Source organism: Arctopsyche grandis, chromosome 5, assembly GCF_051622035.1.
Source record: "Arctopsyche grandis isolate Sample6627 chromosome 5, ASM5162203v2, whole genome shotgun sequence".
In the NCBI taxonomy this organism is placed as follows: domain Eukaryota; kingdom Metazoa; phylum Arthropoda; class Insecta; order Trichoptera; family Hydropsychidae; genus Arctopsyche; species Arctopsyche grandis.
This window is the reverse complement of record NC_135359.1, coordinates 7,898,341-7,917,093: the sequence shown is the minus strand read 5'-3', so window position 1 is coordinate 7,917,093 and position 18,753 is coordinate 7,898,341. Positions and strand designations below refer to the sequence as shown.

Below are 18,753 nucleotides of genomic sequence, written 5' to 3'. Positions count from 1 at the left end.
TGACAAGAAATAATATAAATAAACAATAGAACCCTATTTAATTTTTAAACAACACTTCAAAGTAATAATATTGTTTCACCATATTTTCAAATAAATAAATTGGATTATTATTACACACGAGTATGCTTATCCTCGAATGACAACATTCAAAATCTGAGTACAATTAACACATAAATAGTACGCGTTGAGAAGTTACAGCTTAATCAGCATGGTCATCGTCCAGTTTAATGACAATCAGTAATTTAAATTACTTCTTTCTCAGTTCTGTATTGATTGAACATTGAGAATAAAGTGCTAAGCAGTCTTTTTTATCTTGACCGTCTCTGGCGGCCTGAACATATCTGTAAAATCTTATGGCTGCCGGACTTCCCGGCGTTGGTTTTTGTAATTCACTCGCATCTCTGAAATAAGCATTATAAGATTCGTGTTAATTATATAAGACATTGGAAAATTACAGAAATAAATATTAAATTAAACGAAAATATAAAACCAATTTTGATACTAACAAACTCGATTACGAAATTCCTATTATATTTTTTCCAAGCAAAGAATTTTATTTTGAACTAACCATCGGTGTATCTTTACTCTCTATATATTATAGATAACATAATAAATAATTTAGAAAATAAACTAAAATGTTTCGAGAACCAAAATGCTAAATTTTCATAATAATATGTAGCTTGACAAGATTAACTGACGTCGTTTTGAATCGGTCAAAAGACGAAATTTGAAATTCGTAAAATATGCGAATAGATGCTAAAATAACAAACAAGCGTGAAATTTGCATAAAATTTATAAAATTAATAGACAATTTAGAAGGGTCTTCCTATCCCTTTGCCTATTTATTATGTAAATAAATTTAGGTGATAAAACAGAGCTTGCAGTTTACCATAGACGGTGTTTTTCCTGTCGAAACCAAGCAACTGCTTTTGTCTACTACTGTAAATAGTAGACAAAAGTGTGGATGCTGAAAGGCATTTTAGTAAATACAATATATGTAATTGTTACCGATCGTCGCATAAATCTCAAAAAATAATCTGTAAAAATATGCTCCATGTTGAGTTTTAATACATTTTAATTGGTATTATATTTTTATATTCATGTTTTTTTCATTGAAATTTTAATTCCAAAACATTTTTGAATTTTTCTATTATTTTTTTAATTGTTGTGTTTGTCTTTAAATTGTATATAAATTTTATTAAAATTCATTGAAATTTTTTATTATTTAAAATTAAATTCTTCATAAAAATAGATGCTAAAATTGAACATTTTTAATGCCGTAAAACGCTAAAATGAAAAATGAAAATGCTAAAATTGACAAAAATAAATGCCCAAAATACGCGTCTCTAACGATCACCTTTTCACTTGATTATTTGATTTTAATTTTTAAATGCGTTTTATTACTAAATTATGTTCACAATACATCTTATGTCTATTTTAATAGCTACTGATCTACTGATCATTTTCTATTTTATAATTTTAATTTAATTTTTTTAGTAATCGTAGTATTATATAATAGTATTCTAATTTTAATTTACAGCATAATAGGTAAAAGAGCTCAAAAACCTATTTACAATTCTTATAAATGCTCATTATATATCTAATACATAATATTAATTAAAGACTCTCTAAAGTCGACGATCTACAGCAGATTGTGTTTAGGTAATCTGCACTTGATTATACATACATATGTACATACACCTGGCACTTGACTTTAATCACTTAATAAGCATATTATTGTTTAAAATACATACATTATAATAGTAATGCTATATGTATTATATGTATGTACATACATAGTAGTTTGAACTCGTGTCTTTCACATGTATGGGAGGAGTTGTATTGCTAAAGAGTATTTTAACAATTGCATCACGGGCATTGTGTTGAATTGAATACAAGTTTGAGATTACAAACTAATTGTATATGTAATATCTTTCATTGTTATCTACAATATCTTAACCAGACAAAGAGAGCTTCATTTTTTCACACCTACGAAATTCCACTGTTTCAAGGACTACAAATGTCTTAACCTTTACTACTCTTCATCAAAACTTAACCTAGAATTTCGGTAGTACAGTCTGACTAAGTGAAATGCACACCGATTTGGAATCCACTCTACTGACCGATATTTTCACATTCATGAACGTCGCGCTAATGAATTTTCAAATGTGACGTGTCGGAGATATTCGATTTCCGTTGGTATCGGTTTACCGAGCACACGAAAGTGATTAATATTTCCATAATCAAGATATTCATTTCTCTAGTCATGTTTGCGTTTTTCATTTAACATTCACGTAAGCCACATTGATCGAAAAAAATATATACAAATGGAAATCTTTGGTCTTATTGATAAATACAATACACACACCTGCTCAGTTCGTTTGAAATCAGATTGCTGTGCGGCGAAAACTTCAATGGATTTTTGTACATTGAACAAATTAATCTCTCCCGACATGGTTCATCGTTGAATGACAATCCGGCAAAGACTTGATCGACTTTCCCAAGTATTGGCGTATAAAATGGATCGAACACAGGCGTTATTATTTCATTCTTATGTATCTGAAAAAAAAAGAGGAGAAAAAGTTGATTTGTGCGAAACATAACGTTAAAGCGATAGCAATCATCGTTGACTGTAACGGTCGACTTACCAAATACTGTTAATAGTTTTGTACATACATATATGTGTACTGCACACTTCCTCTGTTCATCTTTGTTAAAAATAAGTCAAAACATAAAAGAAAAAAGCTAAAATTCTCACACGTATTTACCTTCTTAAGTAGCCCCACGTTAGTCAACAACAAAAAGCATAAGACACATACATTAATCCTATGTTGAGCACTCAAGTTAAACTAATTACAATTTAACTGTTAAAAACCGTTTAAAAGTGAGCGACTTTAATTTGTGAGCAGTTAAATAACGTTGATCACGATTACTCTTTACATAATGCATACTTTGTAAAAGTAATTTTATGCTCTGTATGTCTCAATCGTATGTGACAATTATTTACATACGGTACTTATTAAATTATAAAATCTGGCATACTGCGAAACCACATTGTGACTTTTTTAAATCTTTTCCAATGGTAAAAGTAAAAAAAAAATTGGAAAAATGTGTGTTAATAAGCGTGAAATGACGAACGTGAGATGTTGGACGTAATTACAATACAAGTTTAATGTATGCAAGTTTTACTTGAACGAGCTCGATATGAAATTTCTCTTATATGTAATAATATTCTGCAACATTTTTTAAATGCATCACTTGCTTTAGCGCGATTAATTTCAGTTTTAAAATTTGCAAATAACGATCCTATTCACTTAGATTTAAAAATATCGTTTGAAAACTTTAGATTGTAAGAAGAGTTGCATTTAGAAAGTAGGCAGAAGTAGAATATGTAGCATATATGTAAATTCACTGTATTGTATTGTAACAGAATGACATTACATGTACCTGTGACTGAACTAATTGTTGCTGAAGTGCTATTTTTTGTTCTGCTTGTTGTCTCAGGATTTCCTGTGCCTGCTGTTGTTGAATTTGTACCTGTCTCAGCTGTTCTTGTCTCTGAGCTGCTCTCAGCTGAAAAAGATTAGCATAAAAATTACTATCGCTTCTAAAATATAAATAAAAATGTAGACAGTGTGTCACACTTATACGGTGGTTTTCGCCGTTCAAATAGAATTGTATTTGGGTGTCGCAGCATCTCGAAAACCGGTGTCTATATAAATATACAAATAATGCTACTTACTAATAGCATCAAAAATGAGTGAATCTCTTCAACGGAACCAGAGCGCAGAAAATACGCCAGCAAACTCTCAGTTAGTGTTGAAATGGTAATTTTATGCCGATTTCTGTTAACTGATACACACGATAATTTTACTTTTATTATTATTTTCATAGATACACTTTTACTGTTTATCATGTGTGAGCAATTAAAATTATATGTAATTATACATAGAAAGTTTACAACAATTTGAAAAGTCATTCGAATTTTCAACTGCAGAGGTTTTCAAATACAGACTTACACACATACATACGTGTGTACATATACGAAATTATTGTTTGATTTGATTTAGATAAAATAATACGAACGGATAAGCCGCATTGTGTAAGCATTCTTGAGTCGGATGACCCGGTCATCAAACCTGTTGAACAAGCCAACGCAGTTTCTGATTCTCGCAATAATTCAAATCACTATGAATTTTCTGCTTTTTATCATCGGCATTGTTTGATGCGCTTGTTGTCAGTTTCGTGATGTCAAGTCACGCGACTAGGTCAAACGATATTTCAGCATATGGGCACGAAAAATGAGGATACGTTCCACGGAAAAATAACCAGTTCAGCACGCAGCAAAATGAAAAATGAGTAAATTTGTCAAAATCTATAAAAGGAAGTATTCTATATAGGTGGCGTGGAATTTCCGGGTTTCAAAGCTCCGTGTCGTGAAGTGCAAGTAGTCAAACATGTCAGTCAGCAAAGGCCTCGATCTTGAATCCGGTTTGATACTTCTACTTGCGCAAGAAATTAAATAACCAAAACGAGAAAATTTATGCTGTGATAAATTAGGTATGCCATGATCATGAAATGCTGGCACAAATTTTTGTCAATCTCCGAAAATTACTTCCGTTCTATACACCTGTATATATGTACATACATACATGTAGAATTATGTAGGTGGAAGCGAATCACGAGCACATTTCAAGACGTCTTACCACGTCTCCGAAACAATGTGCACACTCTCGTTATTTCGGGATAAATAGAGCATATTTACTACAATAAAACGGTGACATTTATATTCAGAATGACATTTGTGACGTTCATTCAAATATCAGCATACGTGACGTGTGCTATTATAAGACTTAATTTGTTGCATTTTATTATGATGTCGCCGCCAAGACTAAGCGACACATCTTCAAAACCTTCACAAATATGAAAAAAATAGCATAGAAAATTTCTACACGTATTGTATATAAGTCCATAATGATATGAAGGATTTAGGTTACGTTGGATTATTAAAAAAAATTACCAAAACTTCTTTTTCTATTTGAGCGTTGACTTGCTTTTGCGTCATTAATCCACCAAACGGAGGTCCTTGCGGTGTTATAGGTTTAGTTCTGAAATTAAAATATACATATTTAACTAAAATTCAACATGATTAATAGTAATTACAGTAAAGTTTTACCTTATTGGAGCTTCTGAAGTAGCAGCCGCTCTAACGTGTCTCTGGTCATCGTAATAGCCGCTGTACGGTTTCGTAAAAGCTTGATTCGCTTGAACCGTTCCGGGTCCAGGTGGTCCTAGACCCCAAGCATTTATCATATTTGCGTCTTCGGGCTTCGGGCTAAATTCAACGGCGTTCCTGTGAATGTCTCCGCCGAGGAATCTGTAATTATATTTCAAATTTATGTGCATTCTGATCAGTCGGTTTCAGCGCGGAAGATTTACAATGACAGTTGATTTAATTATGATCGTTGATACATTGGATTGTGAACTATCGTCGATAGAGTCATCCTGTCACAGAAACAATCTAGGCTATTAACGGCATATCATGATGTTCAACGTGTTTTATAAATGCTTATGAACGCCATATGTTTTCAGTCTCGTCTTATCAACTTCGATCCACTACTACTGGCCTTTAATTAATTATTTTTTATTTTTAACATGTGTATAATGCCTTAAAAAACCGTTTTTCACTTCTTGGAATGCCTTTCACCGTATACTTAACTACTAAATCTTTTCACGTGACTTAAATGCGACGATATTCAACCGAGCGTAAATGTCTTTAGGAAGACACGCGTCCCTTGTTGTGGCTCGTGCTCTCTCTTAAAAATAAGTTATCTCGTGATAAAACGCTATAATTATAAGAACTAAAATACAAGATGAAGCAGACCGTATTGTTACATATCAAATGTTGTTTTCAAATTTTAGTTTACAGCTACTCATTCACAGCAATAAGTTTGGGTTGCGATATTACCCACTCGTTGAAGTTTCCCAACGTTTTTCATCACATTATTCAAATATTGAAAAATTGAGCTTTTTCCAGTTGTATTCAAAAGTAAAATAGAAAAAAATATTTATAAACTTACTCAGGACCCAATCCAGGTCCGGATAATTCCCACGCAGGCTGTTCATGTTGGAACGAGTTTGATGATGGAGGATATCCGCCATGGAACTCAACACTATGCGCTGGCGGATAGCCAGCATGTGGGGGCGCCTAGAAACAGAGAAATACATTGTTGTATTTAATTTAATATATTGTGTCTCACGTAATTGGGCTGAATTATAGATTAAAATGTTACATCTTCATCGAGGTAAATATAAACATCGGATAATCCAGAATACGTACTGTAAATATAATGAGTTCATATGCAATTTCAAACGAATTAAACTCACCGAATGATGTAAATGAGATATCTGATGATGATGGTGGTGGTATTTAGTCTGATGGTAATTGTCATGATACCACGAGCACAGCTTGAATATGTGACTCAGAGCCGGAAATACGAACAGTACGAGTTTCAAAAACAGTTTCTTCGCATTGTGCACCCCCAAAATTAGCGGAAGGAAGAAGAACAACTTGAGCTTTATCAACTTGATCACCAGGACGATCGCCAGTAGTCCGAGTAAAAGTTTGTTCTTTATGTATTTTTCTGCAATTAAAGAAAGTAGGATCGGTTAGAAAGTGAATTATCATTGTTTCAACGTATCAATGCGTAATTCAATTTACATAGTTAATGGCCAGTTATAAAATTTAAACTAGTAGGCGACAATGTCTCAGTTTCTATTATAGTCCAAAGTTCCCGATTTCGCCAAAAACGAGGTCAAACTGGTTTTAAGGTGGAATTTATGGGTATACGGACTGGGTAATCAACTCATCTTAACCGTAAAAACGACCTTTATTCAAGACGTGCCAAATATATTAAATAAAATAATTTATGTTATGGAAAGAGACAGTCATCTAAATGTCGCAGGTAAATATTTTAATCCGTGTCGAAGAAATATATTACATCTGTCAGGTAAAACTTTAAATTCATAACTGATCATAATTTAGTATTAATATAGCGTGTTATAATTTTTATTTTGATCGGTTTGGAACCGTTTTTAATATCTAATTGTATCAATGTCAAGCGAATTCTTAAGAAAAAATGTATAAGTATGCAAAATTACAGATCAATTGACTATTGGAATTGACTGAACTGAAAAGAAAAACGAACGACAGATACATAATATATGTACATACATACATCCCAAATTAACTAAAAAAAAACAGCTTTAAAATTTTTGATATCTATATTTTATCTTTAAATAGTAGGTATTCTTTATCTTGAAAAAGAAAAGTCGTCTATTACAACTATAATGAATACGTATAAACTTTAACTAATTATAAAACAAGTTTTTTTATATTACTTTACATTTATAGGATCATAAATTTTGGATAAGCATTGTATAATATTATATTATATACATATGTATGTATGTATAATAATACAAGTTTGTCTGACTTAACAGTTGAAATGATTCCACACAAATTGTAAATGTATACGACTTTGTATTCATCTTAAAAAGAAATCCGTCCTTTTTTTATAACAGAAAAACACTAGCCGAATATAATTTCCAGGACCGTATAATACATTGAAGAGCGTATCATATAAATTTTCACGACAGTGAAAGTGTGAAACTTTATAAATGTGATGAAAGTATTCATTTAAACTTGTTTTTAATACGAAAACCTTAATCCATTGGTACATACATAATCGGGTCAAGTCTGAATAAATACGATGTGTTACATATGTACTTACCCACATATCACTTTATAGTATTTGTAAACTTGTAAACTGAGACACATAATTTATCTGTATTTGGATACCTACACAATTACTCAATGAGTCAATCAGCTGTTATTACGAACGTTGAATTGATAGGAAGCATATTATTTTACTTTTCAAATTCGACATTAAGCTAACAAACCACCTAAGTGTCCGGCGTGAGTTCAACGACATGGTTTTGACGTAATGAATTTGTTAGAGTCAATGTTGTAGACGTAAAGGTAACGTTAGACTTTCTTCTTCTGAATCATCGCGTGGGCGTACGTGAGCAAACCTGTTGTGGAAGGTCACCCAACCAGTAGTGGGTAAACAGCGACAGGACATGTTCTTGGTCCTGTCGCTGAAAAGGGCCATTGCTTGAATTATTAACGGCAATTAGTATTCGGCCAGTAAGTGGGTAAATCGGCCGGATGCAGTCGAGTCGAAAAGAAGTCCCGACGAAGACTGGTCGATCTTCGTTTTTAAACGTCGATATCATAACAACTCTCTAGGTCTCTAGGATAACGAAGTTGAAAAAAAAAACACCCATTGATCTATTGTCAACTGCATAATGATCATCGCAAAAAAAGATCATGGATTGGCACTCGGACGTCAGACATGGAGATACGTTGACCCAAAGTAATTCTTTGAATTTCAATGTGAAATTTTGGGGTCAGAGATGATTATAAAGATACATATTTTTTTGTTTTTCAACGTGCAACATAAAAAGATTAGAACTACTTTATCTTTTTTAGGTTAGCGTGATGCATACTAGGATGTGAATATCGTAAGATGCTTAATAAACTGACAAGTGTGTGTCAACATTTAATTATACTTATGAAAACTTGTGGAAAATCAATCGTTTGTTTTATAAGCTATTTAATTTGCTCTCTATTTATTTAGTCACAATAAATTTTACTGGCTAGCTATTGTAATAAATGGTCAGTAAAAAAAATAAACAATCAGAACATTTGGATCATATTGGATCAAATAGTTACAATACTCAATTGCATACATATATCGATCGTTCAGTATTTTATATTTAACGGTTAGCAATTTAATTAAATGTTCAGTTTATTTTGAAACTTGATTAGTGATTCGAATAATGAAATTTCTTTTTTACAATTACGCAAAATTCAATGAACTTTTAAAGACAAAAACACGTAATTGATTTACTAATTTTATAAAACGGACATTTTGATGAATCAAATTTATCAGTCTGTAAATTAAATACTTAACACACTGATAAATTAACTCACCAAATTCGTATACGTATAGTAACTGATCATTTAATTTGAAAATTTCTAACTAACCATAATTAATAACTGACCAAAGTTTTCTTTAAAATTTAATTTACAATGTTTCTAAATAAGATCGGTTCAACAGATATTTACACTGGTATGCATCGGAACCGTGTTAAATTGCACTTGCAATCCATGGCACACTATTATTTTCCCTTGTGTATTTTACATATTATATTCAAGCTTATATGTTACACGCAGAAAATCTTTTTACGTCAGGTTAAGATTTTAAATAAACGATAAAAAAATTATTCATTGAAAGATGATCCATTTTCTCTAGCTATGAGAGTCGACATCTAGCGTGCTATTTCAGGCATTGTTTTGCAATAGTAAGCTGTGAGAATGTAGTGTTTTACGATGTGATATAATTTATGCACGTAAAATGAGAATCTCGGAAGTACACCTATGGGAAATGTGAATTACGTCAGATGAAATGCAAACACTGCTAACAACAAATGGAAAAAAGTTTATTAGGTAAGACACCATTGTCATTATTTTCAATTGTACGCCGCCGCGCTGATGAGTTATCTTGTGATATATGTATGTAGTGTGATATATGTATGTATGAATGAATGTACATATGTGTTGCACTTACTGATTTTTTTGAAAAATATTCTTCCCTGGCCGTTTTCATTGACTTCTGTTCTAGGTTGCAGATCCAAATGCACCAGTGCACCACTGCCCTCGAGAGATCTCGGAGATATCTTCAAAACGGCTCCGTCGAATAGCATATCGGGTAACTTCAGCTCTACATCATGGGTCATCATAAAACCGACACCTTTGTCGTACAGAGCGTCCGTGACTTCTTCGATTGGGGATTCTGTGTTGAAAAAAAGAAGTGTAAATACCTGTTTGCGAATTCAAATGCGGTACAGGAAAAAATACATGCGCTCAAAAATTTTGATGGCATTTCAATGTACGATGAAAAAATGAGTGATGCTTAAATAAATTAGATTTTGTATCATTTTTTCTTTTTAATTCTGCAACTTACAGACATACATACGTATGTTAAAAATTAAATCAATTGTTTTTTTTTCCGTTTGCGCATTAATCAAAGCTTTACACTAATACGAATCGCGTGCTCTGCATCATTGGATTTAATGATGAGATAAATTTCATTAGTTATGATATATACAACCTAGTAACACACTCTGGTACGTGAGCGATGTAAAAAGTATGTAATCATGAAAATATTAAAACACTAGTCCTGGAAAGGCAAGTTAATTGTGCGGTCGCCTGTGAACCGTAATAAATTCATTAGAAAGATTCCAGTTTCTTTGATTAAACACTCACCGTGGTTTACTTAGAAAGAATTTCTTCATTCACAGAATATCATTAAAATATAAATGAAACTGCAGAAATTTTTATGGTACAAATACTTTGACATGTCACAAGTAGGTTCAAATCGTCGATTTCCACGGAAAATGTGCTAATGATATTCGATTTCAGAAACAGATATTTTAGTACGTGCATCGTTAGCCTTGTTTCGGCGTAGGTTAAGCTTAGGAGAGGTTTTTAAAGTGCTAAATTATTTGGCTGTGTAACGTTAACTGACACAAATACGCAGTTTGCATTAGAGTATAATAATATCCTTTTTCCTCATTACATACGTATGTGCATAAGAACATAAACTGACATTAAAAAAATCATAATTTCACGTGTTCAAATTGAAAACGACATGAATGGGAAAAATCATCATCGTAGATATGTGAGAGGTGTGATAAATGTAACGGTAAAAATTTGAACAGCATAAGTTCAATGTGCATAGATTGTTTGGTGAAAGTCGAAACAGTGGTATTTATCGACAAAAGTTTACTTAAACAATTTCGTTCGTTTTTACGACTCGGAAAGATCAACGCTCGATAAAATGACCCTGACCTGAAAACAATTGATCGTTATTGAAAACCAACGTATGATGATTGTTATTGATGTTCCTGTACTTCCGTTAATCACCATAAAAAATAACCACGATGATTTCTTCCTAACAAAATTGTATACGAAAAAAAAAAAAAAGTTTCAATGCATCAATCACGTACATATATTTGAACACAAAAAATTTGAATATTGTTTGATCTTAAATTAGTATCTCAAATATATGATTATTTTAAATATATAACATTCTTTACCAGTTAAAAAAATCTATTACATTTTATTACATATATTGATTTGATGATCTCATAACTTTGTATATACATATATTCAATTTTACGTATGCATGTAATTAAAATATCAATAGTACTTAAGGTGTTCAAGTGCCTTTTATTCCACTATTAAATTACTATACTTATGTAGTACAAGACATACCTGAGAATCTAGCTTGCTCCTTTTCATCACTATCTACTTCGTTATCCATAACATTCGACTTTTCATTTGCCTTTTCCGTATACTTCCAATGGGCTACCTTGTTCTTTTTAAATCGGAGTCCTTCTGTAACATTGACATCTCCGTCAAATCTCAAGCTTTCATCTAGATACGTGTATACGTTCTTCTGGATACAGCTCAGAGACGGATTTGGCCCACACTCGTTCAGGAAACCATCCCATAACGTATTGCCAGTGTTATACGTTCGGTTGGAGTGCTTCGAGTTTATTTCTTTGACTATGTTGTTGACGAATGACCTCTCGGTCGGTCCTGACTCCGTCAACGGTATGTAAATTGGACTAGAGCGAACTGTGACATCCTCAGCATTCACTGAAAACACTTTGTTCGACACAGTTTCGACTAATGTCGGATCGGAAGATGAGTTCATTAGTTCCGCGGCGCTGACCGAACAGTTCCACAACACGATTAGCAATAGAGTGAATGTAGTCCTTTGCAACAACATTGCAAACATGTTTGAATTTATATTGCTGAGAATGCTTCTGTTCTTTTTCGTCGTTCGACTTGAGCATGGTGCACTGTTATCACTGATTTTACTACTGTCGCTCAAGCCCGAACTCTTGTTCGGATCACTCGTGAACGATAACCGATTAAGTTTTTTATGGTTGACGGCCATTTTTATTATGTTTTGCACATTATTCGTCACCATTTCCGCCAATTCTTCTTGTGGTCTTGCGCCTTACGCTTCTTTTATTGCGATCGAATTTTTGCGGATGCAAAAAATCTCCGATGACATGCTGATGTTTCGGTCGAATTTCACCAACTGCAAACATACAAAAGAGTTAAATTTCCGACGATAGACTAACATAACATTCAAACCATTCACAGTTCCCTGTTCTATACTTTTAAATATACATATATACATATCATAACAAGTTTGTTTACTGTGCAATTCTACAGTTTTCAACAAAAGACTGCTAAATATGATATACTATCTCACCGTACTTTATTATACTTTATTAACTACTATTTTGTTATATATGTAAGTTGTATAAAATACATTTTGATACAGCGAAAAATATATTTAACGAATAGATTCTCATAAATATAATATTTACTCAAATTTTAGTTCATAACCAGGGCTGTGGAGTCGAAATCAACCAACTCCGACTCCTTTTTATTATTTTCTTTAATTGATAGTATTACCGTATGTGTTAACTTGAGTCTCCAATTTTACTGAAGTAAATCCACTAGTAAATTTAAATTTAATATTATCTTTATAAAAATCATGATTTTACATTACATTATAAATATAATCGTTAAATTGCAGGTATTTTGATGTTTTGTGGCCAAAGCCGATTGTTTCTTCTGTCTCATACTTTTTTATTCTCATTTTACTCTTATTTCGCATCGCATTGATTTATTTGCATATTAAATTCATACACATACAATATTAATGTACTTACTTTTTTTATACTTATTTCATTAACAATAATTCAATAAATTGGGTTATACGTCAATTATTAATGGACTTTTTTAATTCCTTCATTTTTTCATATTTTGAAAACCACTATTAATTTTACAATTACAAAGCTCTTCTATATTTCACTTCGCTCATTGGTCTGACAACATATTATATTACATATATCCAACATTCTTCCGATCGTTTTAAAACTTTGCCATTTTGCGCAGTTTGGTCAACAATTGATATTCAAATCAATTCCGCCAGTACGATGGTGAAAATAATCGTAATATACACGTTTGAAAATGCTACAATTTTGACCATCTTGACGTCTTATGGTAAATAGCCTTATATAGTATTTGCCTTTCCACCACTCTCTCGTTTTGTCAGACTTTAATTGCTTAAACGCCTATAACTTTTTCGTTTTCACACTATAACTTATAAAATTTGCATTATAGGTTCTTATTATCTCTCATATATATACTTTTATTATTAATAATTATATACGTTGGAAAAAGTCGATCTTGTTAAAATCGTTCAAGTTGGAAACATCAGAAATTAGAAATTAAATCCTCGAAGACATCAATTCAAAATTCAAATAACCTGAACTAGGGATACGAATTTTATAATAAAGTGTAAAAGTTTTTTATTCATAATTAATATTAAAGCATATAATAAAAATAGAAATTCTATTCCGCAAAAAATATATATATACCACGCAAAAAATTTCTTGGTTTAAAAAAATGTCTCGATCAAAAATAAAAAATATGCACTTTTAATTAATTTGTACTAAAATTGTCGTGTAAGTTTTCATGTATGTACATATGTTTAAAATATAATACATTAATACATTTAGTAGATTTATAGTTAGATTGCTTTTATATTATAACTTTATAAAAACATAAATTTAATAAACAGCGTGACCGACCGTTGAAGACAAGTTATGTTCATACAAATATACCTACCTATACATCTCGAAGATTTCCAAATTTTTTCACTACAACAGTTAAATTGGAAAGTGTATAAATAAATACACAACAACATTGATTTTATATTCACATAATATTTGATTTCTACGACCAAAAATGCGAAACTGCGCGAGATACTTGCATGACACGAATGAAAATCGATATTAGACCAAACGGTCCATAGTCCGGAGTCAATTTTCCGGCTACATAGTATATTCGGCCAAGTATAATATGCAAATGCGACGTGGATATATGCATAAGTTTATTCAACATCCAAGTGATCAAACAGGTGTTGCGACTCGGACTTGCACATAACAGCTTCGACTTATTTGTGTTTTTAGGTTATGCACCGCGGCCCGTACGGTGCAGTCGATGCATTTGCACTCCGAGCGCATCTCATACAAGTATGTACCTATATATTTAATCCAAAACCGGGTGAATATGTTTCGTTATTTATTACGACCGGTGGTTAATGAAATGCGAAACAAGTTCAACGATTTTTTTCACGCTCAATTTGAAATAAATGATAAATATTTACGATCAATATGAATATCCGCCGAATTCGAGCGGATTTGGACAATTTCAGCTAATCGACATATATTTTAACTTCATATATTATTAACAATTTGGCTGTGCTAGAACAATTTCACGCTTTCGTTGGGTTTAGTTGATCGGATCGGTGCAGAATCCGAGCATTGTGGACTGAGTGGGTATGCGTTCAAATATATACATACACGCTATTTGTGGCACTTGCGATTTTATTTTTTTTTTTTGCGACGAATTCAGCGAGAAAATAAGCGATACAAATAAAGGCTTCGCTTTCAATTCGTGGAAAATGAATTTCACAAATTCATTCATATTTGAAAGCTATTTCTAGGAATCTGTCACGGCAAAAAACGAAAACCACAACGAAATGTTATCAACGTTACAAGAATTTAATTCGATTTTTAAATACAGTTAGCGTTCAAGAAAATGCAAAAATTTACCAATTTTCTATACAATGATTTACAAGGGTACAAAGAAGTTTTAGAAGATTTGTTTGTTGATAGTATTTTTGAAGTTCCAAAACTTGAATATGATCTGCATTTAAACAATCACTATTAAACTTAAGTTACCGTTGATTTTCTTTTAAAACTAGTAAAGGCATTTTGGATAGTACTTGCATGAAACAATTTCACGTAAGATCAATTTATTTCAATTCAAAAAGGAAGAGTGATGTTTGAAACCAACTTTTTTTACTTATGCAATATACATATATACTAAATTTGAGTTTAGTTTGTGAACCGGGGCTTGAAATGGACGGAAGCGCATAGGAACGCCGTTCCCTTTCGTGAAATCCAGAAACTTAGCGCTCCCTCTAGTGAAAAATCCAATATTTCCGTACGTGAAAAATCGAATATTTAAAAATCGTTCAGTCTTGCATGTCCTCTGATGAGAAAACTTGAATTTAACAAATAACGTATCAAATAAATTAGTAATGATTAATTTGAGAAACCCTGACTCATCACATACAAAGATCTCAATCTATTATGAATACATACATATAATATATAGTACATATGAAAACTTTTCGTAAGATACTCTTCTTCGAACAGTGGCCCATTAAGCTTATATTCTACACCAGACTTTCTCAAACATTCGAAAAACAAATATTAGAAATACGTAGCTCTGAGTGTATGTTCGCATGTAATGAAGGTCTGAATAAATAAAATAGAAAATACACAATTATAATCTGATGAAATTTTATTGAATCATTAGCTTACGACAGATATTACTCGGCCATCATGTCATATAATATAGATAATCGGTTTTGTTCTACATGCTAACATGTTCTTCATATTTTGTTCAAACTTTAAAATTTTATTCTTGCTTTTTCGATTTAGATCCGAAGATCATTATTTAATGGATGAACTAATTTTTGTAATGGGAAACTCCCAATTTCCAAACACAATTATACAATTTATGACAGGTGGTAAATTTGAGCATAATATGTCGGAAAGCGACTTACTTGTAGCTCGTTTCTTAAAAGTGGATCACGAGAAGTAAAATGGGGGAAAAAAATATCTCGACGATCGAAAAATACAAATGAAAGCGGAATAATCTCAACGAGCAGCGAAAGGAAGTTCAGGTCGAACCGAAAATGTATTAATTTTTAATTAAGATCGCTCGAACTGCATTTTCAAAGAACGGTTGATGGTAAAATAAGAACAAAACTCGGATAATATTTCTAGTACAAAATTAGGCGGCTTAGAATATCTATTCACTAGAGCTCAATACGGTAAACAGTTTTGTTAATGCTATGCTAATTGAATGTCAAAAACGATGGACGTCAATATATCAGTATGTGTTTCTATGGTAAATCATAATAAACTTTCATTTGAGCAAATAAAACTCATTTTACATATCTTCGACAAGCTTTGACCGCATCCGGGTCAACCTTTCATCGGAAAATGCACCACAAATATGTATACATACGTATAATTTACTACACAAAATGAAGGCAATAAATTATAAAAATTTTAGGTTAATAATATGCTGAAGCCGAATGAAAATCAAGACTTTACGGTACGTGGGTTTTACAATTAAAAAAATAGACTCGTTTCAAATGCAATTACAATATCTATAGGTCATTACAATCAGCTAAGGGCTTTTTTATTGGAATTCTAGTACGGTTGAAAAACATTCTAAGTACGTATAGAAGATTAAGTATAAGCTATATGTACATTCAGACATGGCTTCCGGCAATATTTGGATGACATTGAAATCTAGAGCAACTGGTTAAGGTTGTAATTTACAGATTTTATCTGACTTGGTGATGATACTATGACTTTTAATAGCATAGAAATAATGTATTCTTACAACGAACAAATTTATTTTTGCTTTCAAAAGGCAACAAAGAGCAAACAACTGAAACCTATCCAGACATTTTCTTTTGATAGATAACAAAAACTTGTCGTATAAAAAACGAAGGAATCAAGTATGTCACATAAAAAGAATAATATGCTCAAAAGAAAGTTGTAATTAAAAAATAGAAAACTGGTAATTGTTTTGATAATGAATTTATCTTCAATATTTGAATGCAATTATAACTAATTTCTTGGCTAATTAATCAAATAATAAATATGTAATGTGCATAAATACATACTGAATCATATAACAATATGAGTATAGATTTGTGATCTAATTAAAATAAATTATTCAAAGTTACATTTACATGCGGGGGTGAATTTGAAATGATCAAATAGATCGTTCTTTATATAAATAAATGTATTAAGAATGATTGCCGACAGTTGATAAAATTTGACGTTTGAAAAATATATGCACGTATTGTATGTAATTGAATGTAAATAAATGGAAATTGAAATATTTCGCACTGAATTCGGTGGTTTACATGCAATTAACCGCAATAGATTCGTCCGCCGACTAATATAAATCGATAGCGGTAAATGAAAATAAAAACAATCACAACTTTGAGCACTGAGAACTTTTCACTGAATCTGTGAACCACCACTTTAAATCCTATATTCAGTGCGAGGGTTGGCCGAAGAAGGGTCGGGGGATGAACGGCCGGGTGGGGGAAGGGGGTTGGTTTGATAAGGTGTGTTGTTTTCTCACAGGTGTAATCAGCGTAATCACCACGTGACTCGTGAATCGTGTGATCGACACTGTATAGCGAAAAACACCGCACGTGCTCACCCGGCACTTAACTCACTACGAATGAGAGCAACGGACCGAGAGAATCGCTTTTTAAGTTGCTGACGTCTCCAATGGTAGAGGTTACCAATCGAGGAAATTTACTATAAATAGAATAAAAAAATTGTAGGTATCTGTCAATTGGATTCGGTTTCTATGTAATTTACTTAATTTAAATATTGAACTTCAATAAACATATCTAAGCAATTATAAATGTGATCATGCGCATACTTTTACTTGTAATGACTCCACATTGAAAATATTTATAGCATGAATGAAAATTATTTTCTTGATTCATTTGTTTTTTTTATATTTGAAAAATATATGTACTACTACTAAGTAATTGTATTATATGAAGTCCTAGTTGTTTTACCCGGCTTCGCTCAGTATTTGTAATATAAACAGCGTAAACATGGCGAATCTAATAGTAAATATTCATTTGTTTTTTTATTAAATTTATTTGAATCGAAAAAAATATAATATTCAACCTATTTAATTGTCGTCATAGAAACTTTGTATTGTTTATGAAGTTCCCAACCAATGATACTTACATACAAAGTCTCTTTCGAAATTATATTTATAACATACTAGTTTAACCCGGCTTCGCTCAGTATTCGTAATATAAACAGCGTAAACATGGCGAATCTAATAGTAAATATTCATTTGTTTTTTTATTAAATTTATTTGAATCGAAAAAAAAAGTCTCTTTCGAAATTATATATTAAGAGAGCTGGACACCAGCGCCTTGTCCATACAAACGTATTACACTTCTCCCTTCCTCAATTATGGCACTAGAGAAATTATTTTTTAATATGCTATGGATATCCACAATTGGGATGCATCTATCGTTTTATTTTTTTTGATTAGTTATTTTTTATATGAGCTAGGAGCCGCCAAACATCTATAAAATCGCCACTTTTTTGCACCAACGAAAAGAGTCCAGCGTGCTTATTTAACGGCCGATTTAAAAAAAAATACGCGGATAGTTGCACAGAAAATATCTTTCTCATACCGATGATGAATTTTTTTTAAAAATTAGTCCAGTTTTGGAGGAGAACATAGGAGAATACGAAACCTCGATTTTGTCGATTTAAAATACGTATTATCTGGTCGAAGCGCAACTGTCGCATTCACTCAATATATATATTGATATATATATATATATATATATATATATATATATATATATATATATATATATATATATATAT

The 18,753-nt window shown here is 31.8% G+C and overlaps 1 protein-coding gene across 1 annotated transcript; it reads right to left on the bottom strand.

Annotated features, from left to right (window-relative positions):
- Positions 1–247: 247 nt before the first annotated feature.
- Osi17 (DUF1676 domain-containing protein Osi17) lies at positions 248–17,568 on the bottom strand. The gene is made up of 10 exons (XM_077431582.1): positions 17,465–17,568; positions 11,405–12,242; positions 9,696–9,920; positions 6,388–6,644; positions 6,081–6,208; positions 5,177–5,377; positions 5,021–5,108; positions 3,448–3,573; positions 2,369–2,559; positions 248–401 (listed from the first exon to the last, which is right to left on the bottom strand). The coding sequence occupies exons 2-10, from the start codon at positions 12,126–12,128 to the stop codon at positions 248–250; spliced, it is 2,094 nt and encodes a 697-aa protein (XP_077287708.1). The 5' UTR covers positions 12,129–12,242; positions 17,465–17,568.
- Positions 17,569–18,753: the final 1,185 nt, after the last annotated feature.

Bases quoted from the DNA above. Each gene is read 5' to 3' on its own strand.
- Osi17 (XM_077431582.1), bottom strand. From the start codon at position 12,128: ATGGTGACGAATAATGTGCAAAACATAATAAAAATGGCCGTCAACCAT. The intron at 6,209-6,387 runs GTGAGTTTAATT...CTCTGTTTCTAG, and splicing joins TATCTCATTTACATCATTCG to GCGCCCCCACATGCTGGCTA. The intron at 5,109-5,176 runs GTAAAACTTTAC...TTTTAATTTCAG, and splicing joins ACTTCAGAAGCTCCAATAAG to AACTAAACCTATAACACCGC.